The sequence below is a fragment of the Dermacentor silvarum genome, chromosome 6, assembly GCF_013339745.2.
Source record: "Dermacentor silvarum isolate Dsil-2018 chromosome 6, BIME_Dsil_1.4, whole genome shotgun sequence".
Classification (NCBI taxonomy): Eukaryota; Metazoa; Arthropoda; class Arachnida; order Ixodida; family Ixodidae; genus Dermacentor; species Dermacentor silvarum.
The window spans coordinates 84,007,596-84,031,193 of record NC_051159.1 but is presented as its reverse complement, the minus strand read 5'-3'; the positions used below and the strand labels follow the sequence as shown (position 1 = coordinate 84,031,193).

At 44.7% G+C, this 23,598-nt stretch overlaps 1 protein-coding gene across 1 annotated transcript in view; it reads right to left on the bottom strand.

The window, feature by feature from the left end:
* The window catches only part of LOC119455692 (uncharacterized), a 101,370-nt gene that overhangs the window by 10,984 nt on the left and 66,788 nt on the right, over window positions 1–23,598 (bottom strand). Inside the window, exons 19-25 of the mRNA XM_049668957.1 lie at window positions 23,418–23,524; window positions 18,689–18,837; window positions 15,705–15,850; window positions 10,463–10,582; window positions 4,817–4,984; window positions 3,687–3,857; window positions 2,579–2,799 (exon numbers count right to left, since the gene is read on the bottom strand). Of these exons, the coding sequence (XP_049524914.1) occupies window positions 2,579–2,799; window positions 3,687–3,857; window positions 4,817–4,984; window positions 10,463–10,582; window positions 15,705–15,850; window positions 18,689–18,837; window positions 23,418–23,524 (1,082 nt within the window). The remainder of the gene's footprint in view (window positions 1–2,578; window positions 2,800–3,686; window positions 3,858–4,816; window positions 4,985–10,462; window positions 10,583–15,704; window positions 15,851–18,688; window positions 18,838–23,417; window positions 23,525–23,598) is intronic.

Genomic DNA, 23,598 nt, shown 5'->3' with positions numbered 1-23,598 from the left:
GCTCTACACTGCTAAGAGATAAACAGCTTCATTTTCAAGCTTTACTTTGTTAAAGCAGACTGGTTACTGTTCTTTCGAGCCCAAGTATTTATTCGTGCAAAAATAAAAAATGAAAGAAAGAACAGGATTGTCTTCTATCTTTTGGCTTTCTTTTACATAACTAAATCTGTTGACTTTCCTGCCAGACAACGTTTCAGGCAAAGCAACTGCTGGCTCCAAAACTATCCAGTGTATGGCTTAAGTAAGGGTCCCACAGGACCTTGCCAATCGTGACAAACAAATCTATGTGGCTAAAGCTGCATGTTTGCTTCATGGAATAAAGCTCATATAATAAGGTGAGTGGAAATGGTATCACTTGCTCTAATCTCTCACTAACAGAATACTTAGTCTTACACTTCAGAGGGAAATAAAAACAGTCCAAATAACAAAGATAGCAAGGTGGTAGACATGCCACCGAATGTTTTACCAGACTTAGCACTTATTGTAAAACAAATGAAAAGAGGTTTTCCAGTGAGAAAACCCAAATGGAATTTAGATTTAACTAATAAAATTCAATTAACAATTAAAATTGAGGCTTTGGAGGACAGTGTGTGATGAGTTAGAGGAATGGTGGATGTGTAACCTAGAAGTACAATGTTTCTAATGAAAATATATAGGCTGATGCAGGAAGGGGCATTCCTCCTTATAACAATACTACAATTCAAGTGAGAGCAGAAAGTGCCAATATAAAATACTGGGCAATGATCTATCAGATGTTGCAGCTGCAGAGTCATTTTATTAAATACTAGTTATGCATAGCCCAGTTTGTATTTCATGCCAGAGAAAGTAACCAAGAGCTGGAGCTGGAATTTCACTGCCTTAATACAAACCGGTCATCATTAGCTAACCAAGGTCTACTGCAGGATGAAGGCCTCTTCCATCAATCTCAAATTACCCCTGTATTTTGCCAACTGCCTCTGACCTTATGTCTGCAAATCTTATGCCTGCAAATTTTCAAATTTAGTTTATAATCACATCACCTAATTCTCTGCCATTCTCGACTGTGCTTTCCTTTGCTTGGCGCCCATTCTGTGACACTAATAGACCATGGATTCTCTGCCCAATGCATGACACGGCCTGCCCATCTCCATTTATTCTTAATGTCAACTAGAATATAATTTACCCTAGAGCACCGCACAGGCCAATTTTTTCAGTCCGGGCCCGGCCTGGGCCTGATTTTACATCTGGCTGCCCGCCCGAGCCCAACCAAAATTTTTATGGCGTGACTCGGGCCCGGCCCGGAAATAATCTACGTTACTTGCCTGGCCTGGCCCGCCACCCCATTACCTTAGGCCCGAGCCTGGCCCAAGCCCGGCTCGAAACCGGCCCGAGACTGAAAAGACCACCGAGTGGCATTAAAAAAAATAAAGAAGAGAATGAAAGGAATTTATTCTTAAGGCATAAATAGATGTCATATGCAATTATGAACACCATTTGAGCGGTCTGAACGCAAATACCAGTGTGCGAAGTAGTACGAATGACCCTGCTGAGCAGTATCGCCAGCAGTTTCCAACGACGCGACTTTTATGCAGCCCAATCCACTTCTATCGCTAAGCCGCCATAGTATTTTTCCATGTCAGGCGCCTCACTGCAAAGCATGCGCCGCCCCAGCCGCTCGTCCCACTCAACCGTATTCTAATATACTCTAGCCGAAGCGCAGCCACGACAGATCGTGAGCACAGCGTATGGATGGAGTAAATGGAAAATGAAAGCTTCTTGTTCCTCCAAGGTGCAGCGTAATGCGCTGCTGCTAGGCGGCCGGTTGAGAACATGCATGCAATCATGGATGGATGCAGTGCCATATTTCAGCCGCGTGACAAATTATCTTATCTTACCAGTCATCATTTTACCAATTCGCCTTTGAAGAATCAGCAAGTCGCGAACGTGCTTACGCCGCGCTGGAAGCAGTAATTACATTGATTTAGGTAAGGAATACAATGGCATCCTTTGGTTTCCGCAAAAAACGACGGAAGAAAAAGGAAGTACACAGGAGTAGCACTGCTAGCTTCCAGCTGCGCCGGGGCAACAGGTTTTTCAGAGTCGAGACGTGCGAGGATAACTCGCTGCAGGTTACATGCACACTACCAGAAAGTCCGAGCCAGGCTTGAGCCCGGGTCAAAAAGCCCATGCTGTGCCTGAGCCCGGCCTGAGCCCGTGAAAAAACTGCCCTATACCCGGCCCGACCCGGCCCGGCCCGTGCAACAAGTGAAGGACCAAAAAATGGTAGGCATGACATTAAGAGGCAGAAAGAAGACAGCAGTGTGGACTAGACCAGATAGGGTTAGATTAGATCACTGCACGAGCTCGGGCTTTCGGGTAAACCCGAGCTCGTGCAGTGATCTAATCTACCCCTATCTGGTCTAGTCCACACTGCTGTCTTCTTTCTGCCTCTTAATGTCACGCCTACCATTTTTTGTTCTTTCACTTGTTGCATGGTCCTTAACTTCTCAATCTTCTGAAGTTTCTGCCCCATATGTTAGTAACGGTAAAATGCAATGATTGTACACTTCTTTTCAAGGATACTTTAACTAGTACTTGCCTAGTAAAGATGCTCTCGAATTGGGCCTGCGTCCTTGGTATGTCATTCGTGGGGTTCAGAATGAAGTAGGTCTTGGTGGTGTCCACGCGCTGCATGTAAACGTTCTCAACCATATAGTGGTATTGCAGAAGCTGGGCACGCAGATAGTTTAGGGACGGCACCCTGCTCACAGAGTTTTTGAGCAGGATTGGAGTGCTCTCCCAGGGCAGTGCTTGCACAGCCTGCAATGCAGCCAAAGAGGTTGAGTGGCAGTCCATTTGTACACACTCATACATTGTATCCACGTGCGCAACAACAAGCTGAGACATGCCCACTAGACCCTCCTCATAATTGTAAAGCTAGCTTCCTTGCGAGGCAGTTTGCCCATGTAATGGTGGCATAGTCATTTTTGCAAACAGCATGAAAAAGCACAGTTTGCTTGTACTGCGACATAGAAAATGTTGACGTGACTTTCGTGATGAAACAATGTGCAACTAGCACTAAGTGGCACCCGTCATTCAAATGAAGACTGCTACGTAATTGGGCAAATGTGCAGTGCAGACAAGCGCATTTGCAAATTATGAAAAGGGTCTCTTGCATGAAACAGACATTCACACCGGACAACAATAACACGCCACGTCAGACCAGGTTAACGTGTACAGGAATACACAATGCAAAGTTTAGAGGGCCTAATGCAAATATAAACACGACTGTGCCCTAACAGATGAGTGCGAGTGGAAGAATAATTTGTGCGATTGTTACTGGAGATCTTTTTCTACAAAGCCATTACAGATCCTGCGTCGTCACAGCGGCTGCATGGTAGCATATTAACAACCATGCAAAAGGTGTGCGATTTAGCATTGCTCAGGTGCCATGTATCGCTATGGCAAGCAGTTTACGTGCTATGAAAATGTCTCCATCAAAAGCGTCATGCTTGAGTTTATTTTGCGCAAGCCCAAATGCAAACTATTTTCACCATTATCAGCATGTATGCTTACGAGCATTCAATTTAATGATAGTATTCTCACTCCGCAATGTTACAATGAGCTTCAGCTGAATACTAAATTAGCTGATGCAACTTCAGCCACCAGTAAGAAAGCAGGATTTAGTTGACAGTGATAAACCTTGCCTTGTCCAAGATGAGTATAACTGGGTGCCGAGGAGTGTCTGGGCTCGCTTTCGACTTGATGAGGTTGCATAGGACGTTGTGGGCAGCATGTGAACTGCGGATTCCAAACAGCTGGCATACTGCGACGGACAGCTGGTATTCAGTCAGGTCTGCGGCTGAGTCAATGACAGCCTGCGCAAAATTGGAATTTGTAAACAGTGACATAGTGACAGCATAAACTCTCGTAGCTTGTTACTCTGGTTATCTGAAACCAAGCTCCGATTTCGGTCAATATGGTATGTTTCCAGTGCATTTGAAATAAAACCGCTTAATCCAAATGAGACTTGAAATGAATGTTGCTTCCACAGACAAAGAATTGCTGGAAAAAGAAAAGGAGGGGAGCCTATTCTAGGAGCCTAGATAATGTAAGTCTGGCTTACATTGAAAGTTTCTTTAAATGTGTGCTCAACTTTGGTTTTAATTAAATTAGAACCAAACAAAAATTTTACAAATGACTATTGCTTACAAGCATAAACAGTTTATGGTTGTACTATTAAGACTATTTCTTCTATGCTACGACAGCGAGTATATACCATGATGCTACTTTCACTTGCAGAAGCCCTGCATCCAAGATCGTTGAACACTGCCATCTTCAGAGGCTACGGAAGGCTTGTCAGGATTTTTTGGGGCAAACAAACACCGAGGTCTTAAGAGGTCTGTTTACAGGATGCATGTCATTTTGGTCACTGCCAATTGCAACCTTTTTGTAGGCATGAGTTAGTAAAAGGAACAGTTTGCTCAGTTTAAGTTCCCTGAGACTAGTCCTTCCGCACACTGTCACAACTGTTTAATAAGTTTCCTCGTAAATTTATATACTATCTCACAGATGTTTGCAGATTCTTGAATTTTCTCAGCTACCAGCACAAGAGACAAGCAACAACCCAGAACAATTGAATTCACTTGATTCATTGGGTTTAAGTAACCCTGCGGCTACGAGAGACATTGTAGTGGAGGACTCCCGATTAATTTTGACCACCTGGGGTTCTTTAACGTGCATCTAAATCTAAGTACATAAGTGACTATGGCCAGGAAACAAACTCGCGCCTTAAAACCAGGAGAAGCAAAGACAGCAACAATGGCTGTAAGCTCACTTCAAGCAGCCGGCTGTTGGAGCACTCCAACTTGTGCTTGGCCGCCTTGGAAACCACCTGGACTACAGAGCTCCTCAGGTCCTTGTACGTGTCAGCATCAACAATCTTGCCATGAAAGATTCCTTTCCAGCAGCCCATCCAAACATTCTCCATGCTCTCCAACAAGTCCTGTTGCCCATGAAGCAAAAGGCTTTGTTATGCAACACGGCAGAAACAACAACACAAATGCGTTTACAATAAACTGAAGATGGCCGTTGAGAGGAAAGTTTCAGATGCCACCCAAAACAGTGATAGTTGTCTTAATGACAACCGACGACAACGGCATGGCGCTATCTGGACAGCCACCTTGGGCTCCTGGTAGCAAAGCCACTGAAATGTTCCAGCACACACTTTTGAATGGCTGTTGCTACTGTTCTTTGACCTGCTGACTGTTTAGAGCACAGCTCTTAGGCGGCTGTTCCTGCGTTGAGTATCGGCGTCCCTCGATGTAACCGAGCGAACGAGCACAGCAAAGAGTGAAAGGGCGCACGCGGATCGCAATGGGGGATGAAAGACGGCGATAGCAAAGAGCGCACGAGGAGGAATACGGAGGAAAAGGGTGCAGCGGAACCATGAGGTGAAAAGCGGAGAAGGAGGGTATGGCGAAAGCGTGAGAAAAGCACAGTGCCGTGCAAGACGGGCTCTGCGATGACGATCGCTACGAGATGGCGCCAGGGTAGTGCGCGTCATCTGTTCACCGATGATGCCATCGATAAGGCGTGCGGCGAGCGCGTCCACTGATACCATACTGTAGAACCACGTTGATACTTTTTGCAAGGTAATGCGAAAAAAAAAGTAACAGCTGGGAAAACTTAACGGTGAGGAAGGCCACCAATTGCCACAGCTATGTCGGAAACAGCTCTGTATGGCTGCTAGTACAGTTATTAGATGTCTCAGCACTTATACTGTGACAGAGGACGGTGCTTGCACACATGTATAATTAAGGGACATGTACAATGTTTCGCGACAGTGGCCCTTTTCAACCCTCTTGACTGCAATATTGTGTATGCTTCACTGCATAACACTGCTCCATTGCGGCGAGGCTGACTTAAGAGAACCAGCGATTATGCTATGCATATAAGACCCTTGCCAGCTCCAAAATAAATGCAACGCTACTCTCGGTGGATCAGGCCCAGTGTGCATGGTTCCCGGTAGGCTTTTAACTGATACACTTCACGTCAGCTGCGAAGCCAACAGCTCTAGACACATGTGCAGCACCTGACTTGTGCAACTTTAGTTACTTACTGCAAACCGTGGTCGCTTACTGCAACGTAGAAGCTGGCTGCACCGCTAAATTTACGTGAATGCCATGTTCAAAGGCAACGTAAGATACAGGAACATTACAGATTGGCGACGTATCAAGGGGAACATAATACAGTATAGACCACTTATAACGTAACCGCTTATAGTGCAGGACCGGATATAGTGTAGTCTTTTCAGACTCCCGTTAATTTTCCCATAGCACTCCATGTATACACGTATCGCTTATAGTGCAGTTGCGGGAAACGAAATACCAGTTACAGTGCGGCTGCCTGGGAGTACGGAAGTCAGCGGAGACGGCGAATGCTCCCCTCAAACGGGCGCCCCAAGTAGTGATCGAGGAAGGAAGAGACGAAGTGGAGGAGAAGGGCACGTGGTGCGAACGAACAGCCAGTGAATCTTGAGTGCGAGTCGAGTTGTGAAATATCACCGCGCATAGCGAGCGAGGGCCACAAAACACCAACGCTTGCTTCACGATAACGGCAGTAAACGAAACTTTAGCGAGCGGGTGGCGCTGGCACGGCACAGCGAAGGGCGCACACGGAGACCGTGGAATGTGAGGGAGGAGGGCGGCAGGGAAGCAGATTTTGTCTCGGCAACTCCGCCGCTTAGGTGGCTCCTCTCGCCCTCCCTCATAGCTCCCTCACTTTTGACTGTCACCGTGCGCGCCCGCCGCCACTCCAGCCAGCCCGGCGCCACCTCCACGAAGTTTTGTTTTCTGCCGTTATCGGGAAGCGGGCGTCTACCGGCGTGGGCAGTTTCGTTGGCCGGCCTGGGACAGCACCGCTGCTTCCCTCTGCGCTGTAGCCGCAGCGTGCAAGGTCAACACGTGACTAGAAAGTAGAGGAAGCGCATAAAGGAGAAAGAAGGGTTCACTGCCATTTTCTACGCGTGGCTACGGTAGCGTGGCTGAGATGTCGGCACGGTCACGCATGTTCCGGCGCAACGCAGAATCGGCGACCTTACCATTTCAAAGAGGGTGAAATTTCCGCTGCGTTTTTTTTTTCTTTCTTTTTTTTCGTGCACGACATTGAGGGGTCTCTCCTAAGCTTTACTATATGGCGGTGCCGGAGCAATGCCGGTCGGAGGCGCCGTGGCGTGATTTGGTTCGAATGAACAAAATTCGACTATAAATTGAATGCAAACGTTCTAGCCGCATTCCTCGACTGTCGCATACTCGCGGCGGCTCGGTGCACGTTTTGCATATGTGCGGGCCTTGAAAATTGTTGCTTTAGTTATAGTGCGGTACCGCTTATAGTGCGGATATTCACGACTCCGGCGACTTACGTTATAAGTGGTCTACACTGTACATGGAAGGCAATGGGATTTAGGTCAGGACCGCGAAAACGCGACGTATCAACGGGGTTCCACTGCATACAGAAACAAAGCGATGCACAAGTGGAGGTGTGTCTGTGACGGCTGGTGTGAATCACGCCCATGTGTTACCCACGCACTGGCTCTCGTGATCTCCTGATTAGCGAGGCAGTCGCGCCAGACTTCGTTCCGTTTACAACGTGTCGCATAAGACAGATTAACTGCACCAGCCAATATATAGCGAAATGAAAATCCCTACGCAGCTGCACTCAAATTTTGCATTAGGGAGTATCGTAATCGTCGGTGAATTTTTTTACTGTGACATGATAGCAGTTGCATACCAGCCACATCGTCATATCAAGTAATGAGAAGGGGTCGTAACAGCTATCACTGTAATGCTGCAGTTGCGATACCTATAGGAACAAACTGTTCTCAGTTGACTGCTCTCAGTGACATTTTGGCATGTTGTAATGTGCAATATGATGCCCCAATGCAATGGTGGACATTCTTAAGATTGAGGCGGTTCTGCTGTAGATGCCGTTAATGTACAGCACAACTATGTGAGGTGAGAATAATGCTGGCGACAACAGTGCTTGCCAGCAACCTCCACCAACTGATATTGCAGACTGATATCCCTGAGGGTGACCTGCTGAAAACATGACCCATGCTGTTGTAGCGACTTATCAGCAGCTCGCTGAAATAACCACATATATTGAAATTTGACACATCGAAACCATGTACCGAAACGCAGTACTTTCACTGGTGCATGAAAAAGAACAGAAATTGATCAATGACGGTATGCTTCGAAAGCATACCGTCATGGTATGCCTTGTGAATTAGGGCTATTGCTTGAAAATCTTGCTAGGGCAGGCCTAAAATAGTTCTCGGTGGGAGGTGACGTGTTCAAGGCATTCACTGTCCCCTAAGCTTCGCCGAGTCATGCTGCCACTAAAGGGGCCACTAAGGTACTGTCAGCATAAATTAAAGGGCTCCTGAACCACCTCTCGGGCTTTGTGAAAAAACAGTTTGCGGGTAGCATACGCTGCTGTGAACATCTCAGCCAAATTTTGCAGTCATGCACGGCGCATGGAGCTTGCAAGCGGAGTGCGAAGTACCATTTTTTTTTCAAACACTTTTTCAACAGAAGCTTGCTCCTCACTCTTTCCTGGACGCTTTATTTCATAATATAGCAGATTCCCATATGCGGCTGCTATTGGCCAATGACCGACATCAATAAAGGGTGTTTGGATCAGTGCACTTCTTCCTACTGTTACTGTGCATATTTACCGATGCAGTTTAATAATAGGCTAAAGCAAGTAAAAATCTGGTTTCGAATTTCAATAATAATGACATACTTCCGGAAGAAGCCGCGTCTGCTAACGCTCGGCTATGGCCGCCCGCGTTGGAATGAAACTTTGGCCACCCTGCTTATCGGTGTCGTAGCCATTGGGTCACACTAATGTAGACTAGTATTGAACACTCAACTAGCCTCGAACCATGTGAAACTTAAGTCAGACCACACACACGCTTGCCAGCGCACGCTCACTCCTGGCCACTCCTGGTTAGATGCCTTGGCAGATTTTGCGTCGTTTGCTATTGATAGCGCTTCAAAATGCACAAGTTTGTGCGGCCACTATTCGTCGGTAAAGCTGGTAAAGGACAAAGCTGGTCTGCACCTAGTAGCACGGTCTGACTCGAGCATATGAACACAAAGCGTGCTCAAGTCTTGTCGTTCACGAAGCAAACACTGCGCATATGCACTAGAGTTGCATGTAGTTGTGGTCTACTATGTAGCGTAGATACTGCGGCCGCCGTGGGGTGTTGTGACAAGTCCGGTGACTGAGTGCACTGCAGATCGCTGAGGACAACTACGTTTTGCGAATCGTAGGTGCCAAAATTTGAAGTAGTGGCATTTATGTGAGCATCCAAAATCAAATTTGAACTGCGCACTGTGGGCATGCCCCACTCTGCTGTAGCCTTCACAGTGCAAGTCATTGAAGGAGGAGTGGAAGCACCGCGGGCGGAATGTTTGATTGACAATACCTCCGCTTCTGCTGAACACATTGAAGTACTTTTTGCAGCATAGTGTTTATGGAATAGTCTATTTTAAGTTTGCATTTCTCGAATTTGATAAAAAGTGGTTCAGGACCCCTTTAAAACATGGCCAAAAAAAAAAACAGTTTCGAGTAACTGTACATAAAAGCATGGCTTGTTATCGCTCTGTAGCTGGTTTCTAAGCATGACATTAGTCTTAAATGCACATTTTGAGACCTTATTTTTGGAACCACTGTTACAAATGCAGCTAGGTAATCCTAGAAATGCAACAACACATCCTAGTCGTTTTTAACTTGTCCACATTTGAATGTACGTTTACAGTAAACTGCAAGTTGCCAGCTCCTCGGAGGATCAAAAAAAGCTTTGAAGCTACTGCGTGGCTGACGACAGCTCCATGGTGAAGTAGGGGAGCACAATCAACACGTACGAAGCCTAAGAAAAGGACAACACGAGTGTTGTCTTTTTCTTCGGCTTCGTATGTGTTGATTGCGCTTCCCTACTTCACCATGGAACCTTACCAACACGAATGTCTACCTGGCAGCAGCTGTTGCTTGTTACCCTTTTGAACTTGCGATAATCGAAAGCAAACTTTCATCAGCTCCTGTCATACCTATGAAATGGCTAGAAAGCTTTCTGCAAAGGCTTAGTATATTCGTAAGACCTCACAGTAACTTAAATTAGCAATAAAGGCCTGTAGATTAAGTAGTGTAACAATTAGACATTTCTGTTTGGTGCAATTCTGGCCACATTTTTTGCAAACGGTAGAAGAAATGACCAAGTTATATTGAACTAAGTACTAATGACTAGTTCCCCGTATGAGTGAGTCACTGTAGGAGTAGAATATATTATCGAGAAGCTTCAAAGGGATAATAAAGCTAAAACTAAGCTGTAGAAACATAGCCTTTCTCCTGTATTGAATACATTTTGTTGAAGCTGATGCTAAAAAAAAACACTTGTAAGAGCATATAACAGGTTTACCTTCATTCGCGTGTCTAAGGCACGTCGCACAGACCACCACAAGGGTGGCTCAATCATTTTCATGGTGGCTCTGCTCTCGTCCAAGATGCTCTTGAATTCCTTGAACAGGACAGTATGGAACTGAAAATAGACAGCAAGTTAATGAGACTGACTACACAGAAAAGTCACTTGAAGACACAATGGCTTGCCATACCTGTAGTGATCTGATAGTGCAGTTCCAGTATATTTTTTTATAGCTGTAGTTCTATGCTACAGTTGACTTACGTTAATTTGACCTTGACAGGATCAATGAAGTTGATAGAATTATCCGGCGGGCCGAATTAAACAAGATGCAGAAAAAACACCAGAGCACATCACTGATGAATTTCGCAATATTTGCCCGATTCTAAAATGCCGCCAAATCAAATGCACGTCAATTTTCTGTGTGTCCAAAGCAGAATGAGATACAAATGACATTAAATAATAATAATAAATTATAGGGTTTTACGTGCCAAAACCAGTTCTGATTACGAGGCATGCCGTAGTGAGGGGCTCCGAAAATTTGGACCATCTGGGGTTTAACGTGCACCTAAATCTAAGTACATGGGTATTTTCGCATTTTGCCCCCATCGAAATGCGGCCGCCGTGGCCGGGATTGAATCCCGCGACCTCGTGCATTAAAGCTCCTAAACAATGTATAAATCTAATGTGCATCCAATATTTTAGCAAGAGAAATGGGCAAGGGTCCAATGGCAACCGGTTTTGTGAACTCAGCTATGCCGCACACCAGGTTTAAGTTAGCATTGCCGCAACACAGCCATGTTGTGCAGTAAAGCATACGAACACCGCGAACGGGCTTTTGGTTTCATATCTGATTAGCATTACACAGGCAATTTTCAACCCAATTTTCTTGAAAAGAAAAAAATGGCGTGCGTTAGAATAATTGGGCAAGTACCCTAACAGACATTGTGAATTAGGGCTATTGCTTGAAAATCTTGCTAGGGCAGGCCTAAAATAGTTCTCGGTGGGACGTGACATGTTCAAGGCATTCACTGTCCCCTAAGCTTCGCCGAGTCATGCTGCCACTAAAGGGGCCGCTATTAGGTCACCATAGGGGTCACGCACATGCATGCTGACTGGTCGTTTAAATTATCCGGCGACAGCCAATTTCAGGATCGAAATAACGAAAGTTTAGGCCCAGAAAAATAAGCGCTGGCCAGGACGTTCGGTCAGGATCAAATTAACCAAAATATTGAATTAACCGGAGTTGAATTAATGGAAGGATACTGTAGCTGCATTTGGGCTGGCACAAGCGTAATGCAGCACAGTGTAACCCGGATAATACGACTTTTTCGAGACCACATGAAAACGCCATAATCCAATTATAAATTATTAGAGGTGTGCGAACTCGAATATTCGATTTCACTTCTAATATTGAACGTTCGAATAATTCTATTCACGATTCGAATATCGGTACATTCGGTGAATGACTCGGCCATCAGGGGCGTAGCCAGGGGAGGGAAGGGGGGGGGGGGGGCTGATAGGGCTTCAGCTCCCCCCCGAAATTTTTTTGTGCCGGCATGCACCGCTGACCAAAACTACCACCGACGCCGGGAATCATTCTGGATTCTGTCTACAGTGTCTTTTTCACGCTCGAAAAGACATTTCGGCATGAACATTGCGAACTCGGGCTGAATTTCGTGGCAACGCCCTTGCACTTGGAGTCACGTAACGCAAGGAGCCCCATCCGAGCACAAACTTTCAAGGGCTTTTCGATAGCGAGAGGGCGCGTTGCCGCATCTTGCAGCGGCCGCGGAATCTACGGAGCGCATGGATTTCAATTACAAAACTTTATGGGTATACAGTTCTCATAAACTTTTGACAAGAAAGGTGCACTGACATTTCCAAAAGCGTGCTTTAAAAGATTTTCAATTCTGGAACTTTATTTACTGGAGCCCTCATGTCCAAGCCGTTCCAGAAATGAAAGCACGCGCTCGCAATCTTCCACACACACGAAAATACTAAATATCACCATGACTGTGAGCTAGCAGCTGATAATTTTCTCCAAACATTTTCAGGAAGCGTGCCCAATGTGATCGATCAGCTGGACCAGGGCAGGCAAAGTAAAATATGAGAAAACAGAAGAAAGTAAATGGCCTATTATTGAGGAAATTCTTTTTGCGGGCGACAAGGTCTGGCTCTCCATGGCCACAGGGACAGTGGCCCTAGGGTAAGCATAGCCCTCGCTGATTGTGGAGATACATATCTGAAGAACCATTTGGAAAGTTCCCCCAGTAATAACTCGTATTTAAGCCCAGATGTACAAAACCAAATTATAGAAAGTTGTGGTGAAATTATCATAGAAAGCCTAGATGTAAAAGTAAACGCTGCAGGCTGCTTCTCCATACTTCCTGACGAAACGACGGACATCAGTGGAATCGAACAGCCTACTGTTTGTGCAAGGTACCTAAACAAGGATGCCAATGACATCGAGGGAGTGTTTTAGGTTTTAGCACCGGAATAGATGCCCTCTCTCATTGCGACTGCAGGTTCTATGTAAATGTGTACAAACTGCTGCAGATTCTAGTCACCCTTCCAGTGACCACTGCCAGCGCAGAGAGAATATTTTTCAACAAGAGTTTACTAAAAAAACTACTTGCACTCTACAATGTCTGTGGAACGCATGGTTAGGCTGGCGCTTCTATACACCCACAGAGACGTCTGCATCAACGTGTCCGAAGTCATTGACCGCTTCGTTCAACTTCCCCACCGAGAGAAGTTTGTCCTTTAGATAGCGAAGCAGCAAAAATCAATGCAAGTAAAAAGCTATGTTCCTTCATGTTCATGAACTCGTAATTATAAAAACGTATGACTGTTCGTTAGCTTTTAAAACCGTAGAAATTTTAGCCATTTATTTTAGCAGTTAGCATCATGATCAAAATTACCATGCGAATACGAAAAGTACGAGGACATCAATAACCAATTTTGACCGAACTTGCGTATTTAAAGCCCGGCCCATGCGGCGTTTGCCAAAAACACACTCGGATATTGGGCAGTTCAACTTGCCGCATCATCTGTGTCTTTCGTTTGTCCTTTTCCTTCCTTTTTAGCTACCTGCTTTTATTTCTTTTTTGAAACGAAGCAATACCCTCCTTTAATTTTGGGAGCAGAATAATTGTTGCCGCTGTGCAGGCAGTTAAATCACACATTTTCGTACTGATTTCTGCATTATTCCTCTATTATTCTACCCACATGGCGCTGTCGCGACCGCTGCATGGCCCGAGTACATATTACGATTTCTGCGATTACAGTTTTGTTCTTGCCTGGATCGTCTGTATCTGTACTCGTATGCGTGAAGTTCACTATCTGTGACTGTGCATCATGTTTATTTGTCCGTCCAGCTTATGACGCAAGTCTTTAGTGTGCGCCCATTGGTAGAGGCTCGTATGCATCCACCTTTGAAGGGGCAAATGCCGCTGCCTTCTAAAGTTGTACCCGACTATAGATCATCTGTCTTTCTGTGCGCAAAGTTTACTATCTGTGACTGCACATAATGTTTATTTATGTATTTGATCCCTCGACAAATTCTATAAGGAGGAGGCCACGCTGCAATCTCAGACATCAGGGCCAAGTCGGACAAAAGGCCAGGTGCCCGTGGCGTACTTTTGTCAATAAGAATAAGTACTTTTCTTATTGGTATGTGCCTCTGCGTCATCAAATCCTATAGCGGGCCTATATTGAATTATGCCTGGCCAGAACGCTGCCCCCGTCTACCGTGCCGCCAAGCCGCCTGCCTTCTCCCTCCAAGCCAGAGCTGCCACGCTCTGGTAGCCTGTCCAATGGTCCAATACATCGACCTTTGATGAGATCGTCGCCACTTCTTGAATCGTCTCATCTCTGCTTCTCCACGTCAAGACTGTTGTGCGCCCACACACTCGCGGCCTGCCCGAACTTGCCTGCTATCATTAGCGTTCTAGCTCCGAGCGTGTTTCTCATTGCGAGTTTTTCATTGAATGTTTGATTTACGGGTTGCTTTTGGTTTCAGTTTTAATAAATGTTTGTGTGCATTCTCCAACAAGGGTTTGTCCTCAACTGGGTTCTCGGAGGCTCCACCTGAGAGAATAGTCTGAACCTTTAAACAAAAGAACCTGCATTCACACAGATGACACTTGCTGTGCGCCGGAAGTGCTTGAGTGTAGTGATACACTGTGTATTCCATTTCTGTTAATGTTTTTAGAAATAAGTTAACGAATTATCCAACTATTATGAAGAACATTTGTTCGCCATAAAGTTGGAAAAATTATCGAAGATGTAACCTGGTCAGATAGCGCAATTGACGTCAGTTGGGTGAGCTAACTACGTAGACTAATGGGGCGGCTGAAAACTCGGAGGAGTGGCGCCGCTGCGATCGGTAGCGATGCACATTTTTAAACCTTGTAATATATTACACGCCGTACGTGAAGCGTTTAAATGCATAACTGAATGATCAGAAGGACCTACCCTAACGACTCAGTATGTTTGTACAAAATAGTCAAAATCGTTTCAAAGGTCCCTTTGAAGCAGCCAGTCACGTTGCACTCAAAGCCACTAGCCATATCGAGAAAATGATTGTACTTCCCATGATTCCAATGCTGGTTGAAGCATGACTACAGAAATCTGCATAAACATTAGTGTGAGAGTTCTATCTAGGTAAGCTTGTATGAAGCTCATGATGCCAATACAGTCCGCTAGACAGCTTTTGTCGGTTTACACTCATACATGTTGCCATGTAGCACATGAGCCTTGTCGTCAAGCAAGAGGGTGCTGTGTCCAGTACTACTGCCTGACATGTGCGTGATACAATGCATACGGCACGTCGACACATAGAGCCCCTAGTGCCTATGATTGACACTGAACTTGCAAGCTTATGGCCTTTAAGGTTTGGGGGCACATCTTGGATGCCATGACCAGCTAAATTCGCCACTGTTGCCAAAGACAGTTCACTTTGGCAGCCATTCTCTGTGGCCTGCAATTTGAAAGCTGCATTAGCAAACAACTGCATATAATTCAATTATTTCACCACTCACACCTGCAGTAGTTTCAATTTGTTGTCTCGGTCTGCCTTTGTGGCAGCAGTGAAATTTCATTACGCTGACATTGTGAATAAATGCACTTCCTTATATAGAGGCTAAAATACCTGGTGTTCTATGGACATGAAGATTTAACTATAATGCATACCCTCCTGCTCACACTGAATTGCCCTCGCAACCAGCCACATGTATACCTGCTGATCTGAAGAGCCACTGAGCTTGACCATGATTGGAGCCTTTCCCTTCCGACACTGGGAGACGAACAAATCGGGTGTCAGGGTGACACCACCAGGGCCTTTTGCAGCAGACTCTGCTGCCACCACTTGCACACAGGTCCAGTCTGAAAGAAGCAAGGGTAATGAACAGCCTGGACTCATAAGCTTAATGATACCAGTGCTACGCAACACCCCTCGACAGCATGTTCAGTTGAAAACTTTTTACTGAAGTGGTGATCCTAAGGTAGTGCGCAAGAAATATTCCCACAAAGGTTTTTTGAGAAAGGTGCAGACATTTCAACAAGTATCTGACATATTTCATAAGTCATGGAAACTCTCCCAAACCTCTTCTCGTATGTAAAAGAGGATGACGCTTTGCAAGTGTGAAGGTTGGGAAATGCAAGATATTTTAATTCGATACTGAAGTTTTCTTGAAATGCCAGACCTGACATCGACAGTATTGACACGTATACTTGTTTATCTTTCACCGGTGACTGCTTTTCACTGGCTAACAAATGTTAAACATTATCGCTCAGCAAAGGACGCGCCTGCATGTATCGGAAGTTTCTCGAACGTTATCAATGCTTCTATCTGTCTGTTGTCACCGACGCTTATGTAATAATCCAATTGTATGAGCGACGTGAATTGTCTAGTACTTCCTGGAAGACACGCGGGCACCAGGGATTACTCTGGAACCTTCGATGACTAATGTTTAAATTATGGGGTTTTACGTGCCAAAACCATGATCTGATTATGAGGCACGCCGTAGTGGGGGACTCCGGAAATTCCGACCACCTGGGGTTCTTTAACTTGCACCTAAATCTAAGTACACGGGTGTTTTCGCATTTCGCCCCCATCGAAATACGCCCGCTGTGGCCGGGATTTGATTCTGCGACCTCGTGCTCAGCAGCCCAACACCATAGGATGACTCATGTATAAAAGCCGACGTGTTTCGCCACTGATAAGATTTCGCCGATCGCCGACTGTGTTCGCCGCTATCGTTGTGCTTCGAGTGCAACTTGCTTTTGTGGGCACAGGTTCACCCAATAAAAAGTCAATTTCATTATTCACAGCTTTGCGACTGTTTTCTTCACCATCACTACTATGTGACAATATCATGACATGACACAGCAGAACTTGCAGACATGTAGCAATAAAGGTAAATATGATGGTGTTGGCTCAATAAAGGGGCCCTGAACCACTTTTTATCGACGTGGAGAAAGACAGTTGAAGTGAAAATAGGCTATTTCAGAAATACTTTGCCGCACGAAGTACACTAATGCGTTCAGCAGAAGCGGAGTTATTGGCAATCAAACACGGCCTCCGCTGTGCTCCCGTTCCTTCTTTAATGCCTTGCACTGCGAAGGCTACGGCGGAGCCACTGTACTACAACATCATGATGCATCCATGTCCTTGGCAGTGAAACTAGTACTAGTTCATAGAAACGAGTTATTGTAGTAAATTAAGGTGCTCAGGCACTTGGCAACATCTTCTAGTATAACGTTTATAGAGTGCTTGGACCTTCATATAATGCAAAAAAGTGAAAATTAAAGAAAAGTGTCATGTCAGCACTCTTTAAAGCGCTTAAAAATGAAGTGATTAAGTGAATTATCAGATACAATGGAGTAATAGTTTAGTTGGTTGCACTATATTTCATGAGGTGTTCTACTATAACTGTCATTCATCAATGGAATGTGTCCTGGCCAAAGCATGCATACCTGCCATCTTGTGAACTTTCAAATTTGTAAAAATCGCAGATGGCACTGATGGCGGGATAGTATTCATTTTTAAAAGTATGCCCCGAGCACACGCCTTTTCTAGGATACACGCAGACTTCATTGAAGGTGATCTATCTTTAGAGATGTAGCACACAAGCAGCAACAAACTTGTATGAATTCGTGCACACTAAGTACAGACAAGCAAGACATTGTTTTTGCATCTCCAACTTTTCTGGCGGCTTTGGTGCTACTGATTGAGCCTGCTTCAAGAACTTGTCTGCAGAAACGCAGTCGAGGCAAGTGCCCTTCTTGTATCCTTTCACCATCAGAAGACTCTACGGAATGTTCGGGGTATGACTAGCAAAACTTTTTCGCAAACAGAATGTTTCTTTGTAAAAGTTGATGAAACGTTCGTAAAATTGCAAAATAAGCCTAAATTGGTAAACATAGCAGAAACTTCAGAAGGGTTGGCATGTATCTGCATGGGACAGCTTAAAGGTACACTAAAGAGGAGCACTAGATGAGTTTAGACTGATATTCATTCAGATTTAATCCCACAGTAAGAGGTTGTTTACTGGAGAGGAAAATGAAGGCCAGACTTCATTTTTAAATTTCTGTGCCAGAACACCAGCAACGGCCCGTCAAAGTCGCGTTGCAGATTTCTAAGTATTTTTCCATATTTTGGGCCACTGCGACTCCGTAAATGTTTTTGAAAATTGCGAAGTTCAGTTTGGCTCTTTTTGAATACAATGTAACCCATTTTTACCAATAAAAATTAACTAGGCCCAAGGCAGCAAGCCAGTGTGGACTTCGAGGTGGTGTCACCGCCTGTTCTCGCATCCTTTGTTCCTTACTAAGCCTCTCCTCGTGGTAACAGCTGCTTTTTGGTATTGTAGAAGACAAATTTGGCTCAGCTGAATTTTCTCTTTAAAACTTAAAGGTCAGTTAAAGAGACATTACACTTTATACCTGCTAGTGCTGCATTCAATTATTATAGCACTGCCTGCATTTCTGTATCTTCTACATATAGTACAGTAACAAAATTGTTCGTGCCAATTTTTGTGCGCAGTTTTACATCAATGTACTGGCTGTAACTGCCAAGTTACTGCTTTGGATGCTCATCTGATACGATAACATTTTACTGTACCAACAGAAGGTCCGAGTATCAGGAAAGTATCGTGACGTCTTTGCAAAAATATTGCAACGGTGTAACGAGTGCCTGTATTATTGATGGCTACTGCTCACCGGCTGGTAGAAGCTCATAGAGTTCAGTGAGCTGCGTAGTCTTGAGTGCAGAGAGCAATCTGAAATTGAGAGCTTGTGCCTTGATGATATCCTCTTCGCGGAACTCGAATTCTTGCACGGTGTCAGATATTGAGGCGGCTCTCTGCTTCCTGGGAAAAATGCAAACAATGTTAACTTGACTTTCTGAACATGTAACTACCTTCATTTTTGTGTGCATAACCATAGAGTTTCTTACAATGTTACATAGAGGGAAAACTGGCACCTCGCTGCTGTTGTATGCATGGGAATGCCAGTACGCAGTGGCTTCAGATTAGCATTGTTCTCCGAGACACCTTGCCTGGCTTGCACCATTCAATCTGTCACAATGGTACCTTCTCTGCTAAAACAGCACCAGAGCTGTTTCTTTAATGTAGCACAAACATCATTCTTTGTTCAATCATCATGACTAATGCTTGAACAAACAATTATATAAAAAGTACTAGTGGGCCCTTTAAGTTGGATCGACGACAAGGTCTTTGCTCACTGTGCGAGTTTTTTCTTACTCGCTCACGCACTATAGGTGAGTAAACTTTAATGAGAGAGAGTACGAGTGAATGAAAACTCCTTGTAAAGATTTTACTTTAAGCTTTATGTGTGCAGCCATGAGCATGTTTTAGGCTGTTTGAGACAAAGTGTTGCACAGCCCTATACCGGCTCTCCCAATAAACTACAGCACCTATTAGGAAACCCTCATAGAAGGTGGCAGCAGCTTTTCCTCTAGAATAATATCATTAGAAGCTAAGGCTATAACCCTACACCCTTCTTTCCCGAGTTACAACCCTCGAGAAAGGGAACATTTGAGCCAGTACCAAGTACCTTGCATAGATAATTTCATACATCAATAAACATTCAAATCTTTTCTATGTAACTGGGTGCTATTGTTGGCACAAAGCATAGGCCTAGAAACAATTGCATTTAGTATAGGTTCGGAAGTAAGCTTGATGGGATTTAAAGAGCCCCTCACCAGACTCCACTGCAAATCTTGGTAATATACTACAAGCTGTGAAACGCTGCCCAAGGAGGGTCTTACCGAAATAAATTTTCACATCGGTTAATTATTGGAGAGAGGGAACGAACTTTAATGAAGAAAAGAATGGCTCAGTGGCCTAAGCAGGGGTAAGGGTCAATGGCTGGGTTCACAATGGAAAAAAAAAAGAAGCCACAAGTTATGAATTATTGGAGAAGATATAAGTAATCGGCTGTCCTACCATGCAGCCAGGAGGCGAGAGTCACTGCAAACGGAAACTCTCCCTTGACACAGCATTGTCAAGCAGTGCGCCTTCTCTGCCTTCTCCCATACTGGAACCAAGGGACATTGAGCCCCGCTTCCTTTTTTCCTTCTGTTCATTTATTATGTTCTGCCTTCCGCATTGGATGATTAGTCGTGAGCGACGAAACATGCACGCCAAAGAGGCACTTTGTGTGAATGACCCTCGGGCTAGGAGTGGGGCTCCCTCGAGAGGAAGGTATGCTGCGTTTGGTCTGAAAGTTAGGACTGTTTTCGTGGTGCAGCAGCGCTATAATACTTTGCAAACACGATCAGTCATCGCATCATGTATATACAGAGGGAATCTTGTTGATACGATTATCGGATGATACACTTTATTCAACCAAATCATATTATCGGGAAAATAAAAATAAATGTATTATTCCGAAAAACGTATTATGCAGAATCGTATCAACGAGATTTTATTGTACTACGCTTGTTTGTTTAAGATAGTTGAACCCAGTGAGGGGCTGAACCACTCTTTATCAAAGTGGAGAAATGCATTTTAAGTTAAAATAGGCTATTTCAGAAATACTTTGACGCAAAAAGTACTTCAATGCGTTCAGCAGAAGCGGAGTTATTTGCAAACAAACAACCTTTGCGGTGCTTCGTTCAGGGCGCGCAGTTCAAATTTGACTGTGGATGTTAACGTAAACGTCACTACCTTAAATTTTGGCACCTACGAGGTTCTAAAGATAAGCTAAAGGTGGTTGTCCTCAGCAAGCCGCAGTGCGCTTAGCCAGTGGACTCGTCGCGGCACCCTGCGGCCGCCACGGTATCTATGCTACGTAGCATACTGCAGCTACATGCAACTGTAGTGCGTATGCGCAGCGTTTGCTTTGTGCACGACAGGGTTTGAGTGTGCGCTCGCACTCATATGCTGCAGTCTGACCATGGTGCGGACCGGCTTTGTCCTTCACAAGCTTGATCGACGGATAGTAGCCACATCCAACTTGCGCATTGTGAAGTGCTATCAGTACGTCTGCCAAGGCGTCTAATCAAGAGTTGCCAGGAGTTAGTGTGCGCTGGCAAGCGTGCATGTGGCCTGACCTTAGGTTTCGGGTGGTTCAAGGCTAGTGGAGCATTTAGAGCTAGTCGAAATTAGCGAGACCAGACGGCTAGTACACCAATAAGTAGGGTAACCAAAGCTTAATTCCTACGGGAGCGGCCGAGTGTGAGCAGACGATAGTGTACTTCCTGAAGTGCGTAATCATGATTGAAATTCAAAAGCAGATTTTCGCTTACTTCAGCCTGTTCATAAACTTTTTTAATAAATATACACAGTAACACTAGGAAGAAGCACACTGATCCAAACACCCCCTTCTTGATTGACGTCAGCCATTGGCCAATAGCAACCGCGTTTTCTGGACGTCACTTCTCGGCTTTGGTGAAAAAACATTCCGCAGATAGCACACGCTGCTGTGAACATCTCAGCCAAGTTTTGCAGTCGTGCACAGTGCGTGGAGCTCGCAAGAGGAGCGCGAAGTCACCTGTCTCTCAAACGCTCTCCTTTCAACAGAAGCCTGCTCCTCATTCTTTTCTGGACGCTTTATTTCGTAATACAGTCAAGCACGGATATATCAAATCTGAAGGGGATGACAATAAAATTAGATATATAGGTAATTCGATATATCAAATTAAGATTTCATACAGAAATTTTCAAGGGGATTTTATAGCTGTTCTATATAAGCAATAATTCGTTATATGGGGGGTCGATATATCCGGGTTCGACTGTATAGCAGATTCCCATACACGGCTGCTTTTGGCCAATAGCTGACATCATACAAGTGTGCTTGGATCACTGCACTTGGTCAATAAATATACACAGTAGCAGTAGGAAGAACTTAAATAAACAGGCTGAAGCAAGCGAAAATCTCTCCAAATTTCGATAATACTTACGTACTTCCGGAAGAAGCCGGCCATGCGTGCTCACGCTTGGCTCTGGCCGCCCGCATAGGAATTAAACTTTAGCCACCCTGCTTATCGGTGTCGTAGCTGTCGGGTCTCAGTAGTTCAATTAGTTTTGAACACTCAACTAGCCTCGAACTGCGCGAAACTGCTCCCGTAGGAATTAAGACCACACGCACGTTTGCCAGCGTGCACTCACTCCAGGCCGCTCCTGCTTTGGCAGACTTTGCTTCATACTGAGCTATGGATAGTACTTCAAAATGTGCGAGTTGGATGTGGCTACTATTCGTCGATGAAGCTGGGGCAGGACAAAGCTGGTCTGCACAGCGTAGCACTGTCAGACTGGAACACGTGAGCACGCATTCAAGCCCTGTCGTGCAGAAAGCAAACGCTGCACATACGCACTATAGTTGCATGTAGCTGTGGTCCGCTACGTAGCGGAGATATCGCCGCCGCCGCAGGGTGCCACGAGTCCACTGGCTGAGAGGACTGCAGCTCGCTGAGGACTACCGCGTTTGGCTTATGTTTCAAGTGTCGCAGGCGCCAAAATCTGAAGTAATGCTGTCTATGTGAACACCCAAAATCAAATTTGAACTATGCGCCATGATGATATTCAGTAGGAAGAGCATTAAGGGCACACCCCGCTCCGCCGTATCCATCACAGCGCAAATCATTGAAGAAGGAACGCAAGCACTGCGAAGGTCGTGTTTGATTGCCAATAACTCCGCTTCTGCTGAACGCATTGAAGTACTTCTTGCAGCAAAGTGTTTCTGAAATATACTTCAGAAGGGAACAGGTTTGGGTATGTTGGTTATTCATCGTAATACAAATAAGGTAGCACAGTAAGGAAGAGTCGAGACAGGACAAGCGCTAGTCCTGTCAGACAGTTTAGCACCTGTCTTGTCTTGACTTGTCCCTTGTCCTTACTGCGCTATGTTATTTGTATTGGGGTTTCTGAAATAGCGTAATTTAACTTTAAATGCATTTTTCCACTTTGATAAAAAGTGGTTCAGGGTCCCTTTTAAGGGCGACTAATTGGACACCAAGAGCTACTAGGTCTGCCTTATTAAAAACCTATATTGATCTTTGATCTCAGATTTTATTGCAGTAATGTTATGCATTTCAGAAAATGCAAAATATGTAGCATAATAGGGTGTACTGAAGTTATAAACTTTCAGGGGGACGCCTTCATAAAAAATATTGTTGAAGTAACATGCAGCAGTCAGTGGTTTAGAGAAATTATATGCATCATTTTAAACAGAATAATATACCATGAGGCACAGACTATAAAGAAATTATATTAGAAGAGGAAAACAGCACGAAAAAAAAAAAGAACACATACATGACTCTGTACAAGAATATGATGCAGATTAACGAACTAGATATTTATTCTAATAAGCATTTTATGAGTGAACAAGAACATTAATGCAATAAGGGACACGATTTCATTTCACAAGAAATGCTATTACTGCAACTGCTCGTGCCGACATCTGGAATATTTAACAAAGCCCTTACTTGAGTTTCTTGTAGAGGAAAGCGAGTCCAACGTGCTGCAAAGTGACTGAGGACGTCTGGCTAACATACCACAGAGATGCGGTCTTGTGCTCCTTGGTGTGCCTTTCCTGTAGACACATGTGCATTGCAGGCAAGTTTTAGAAATGAAATAGGAAAACATTAAACAATCCCTTAAGGCTTA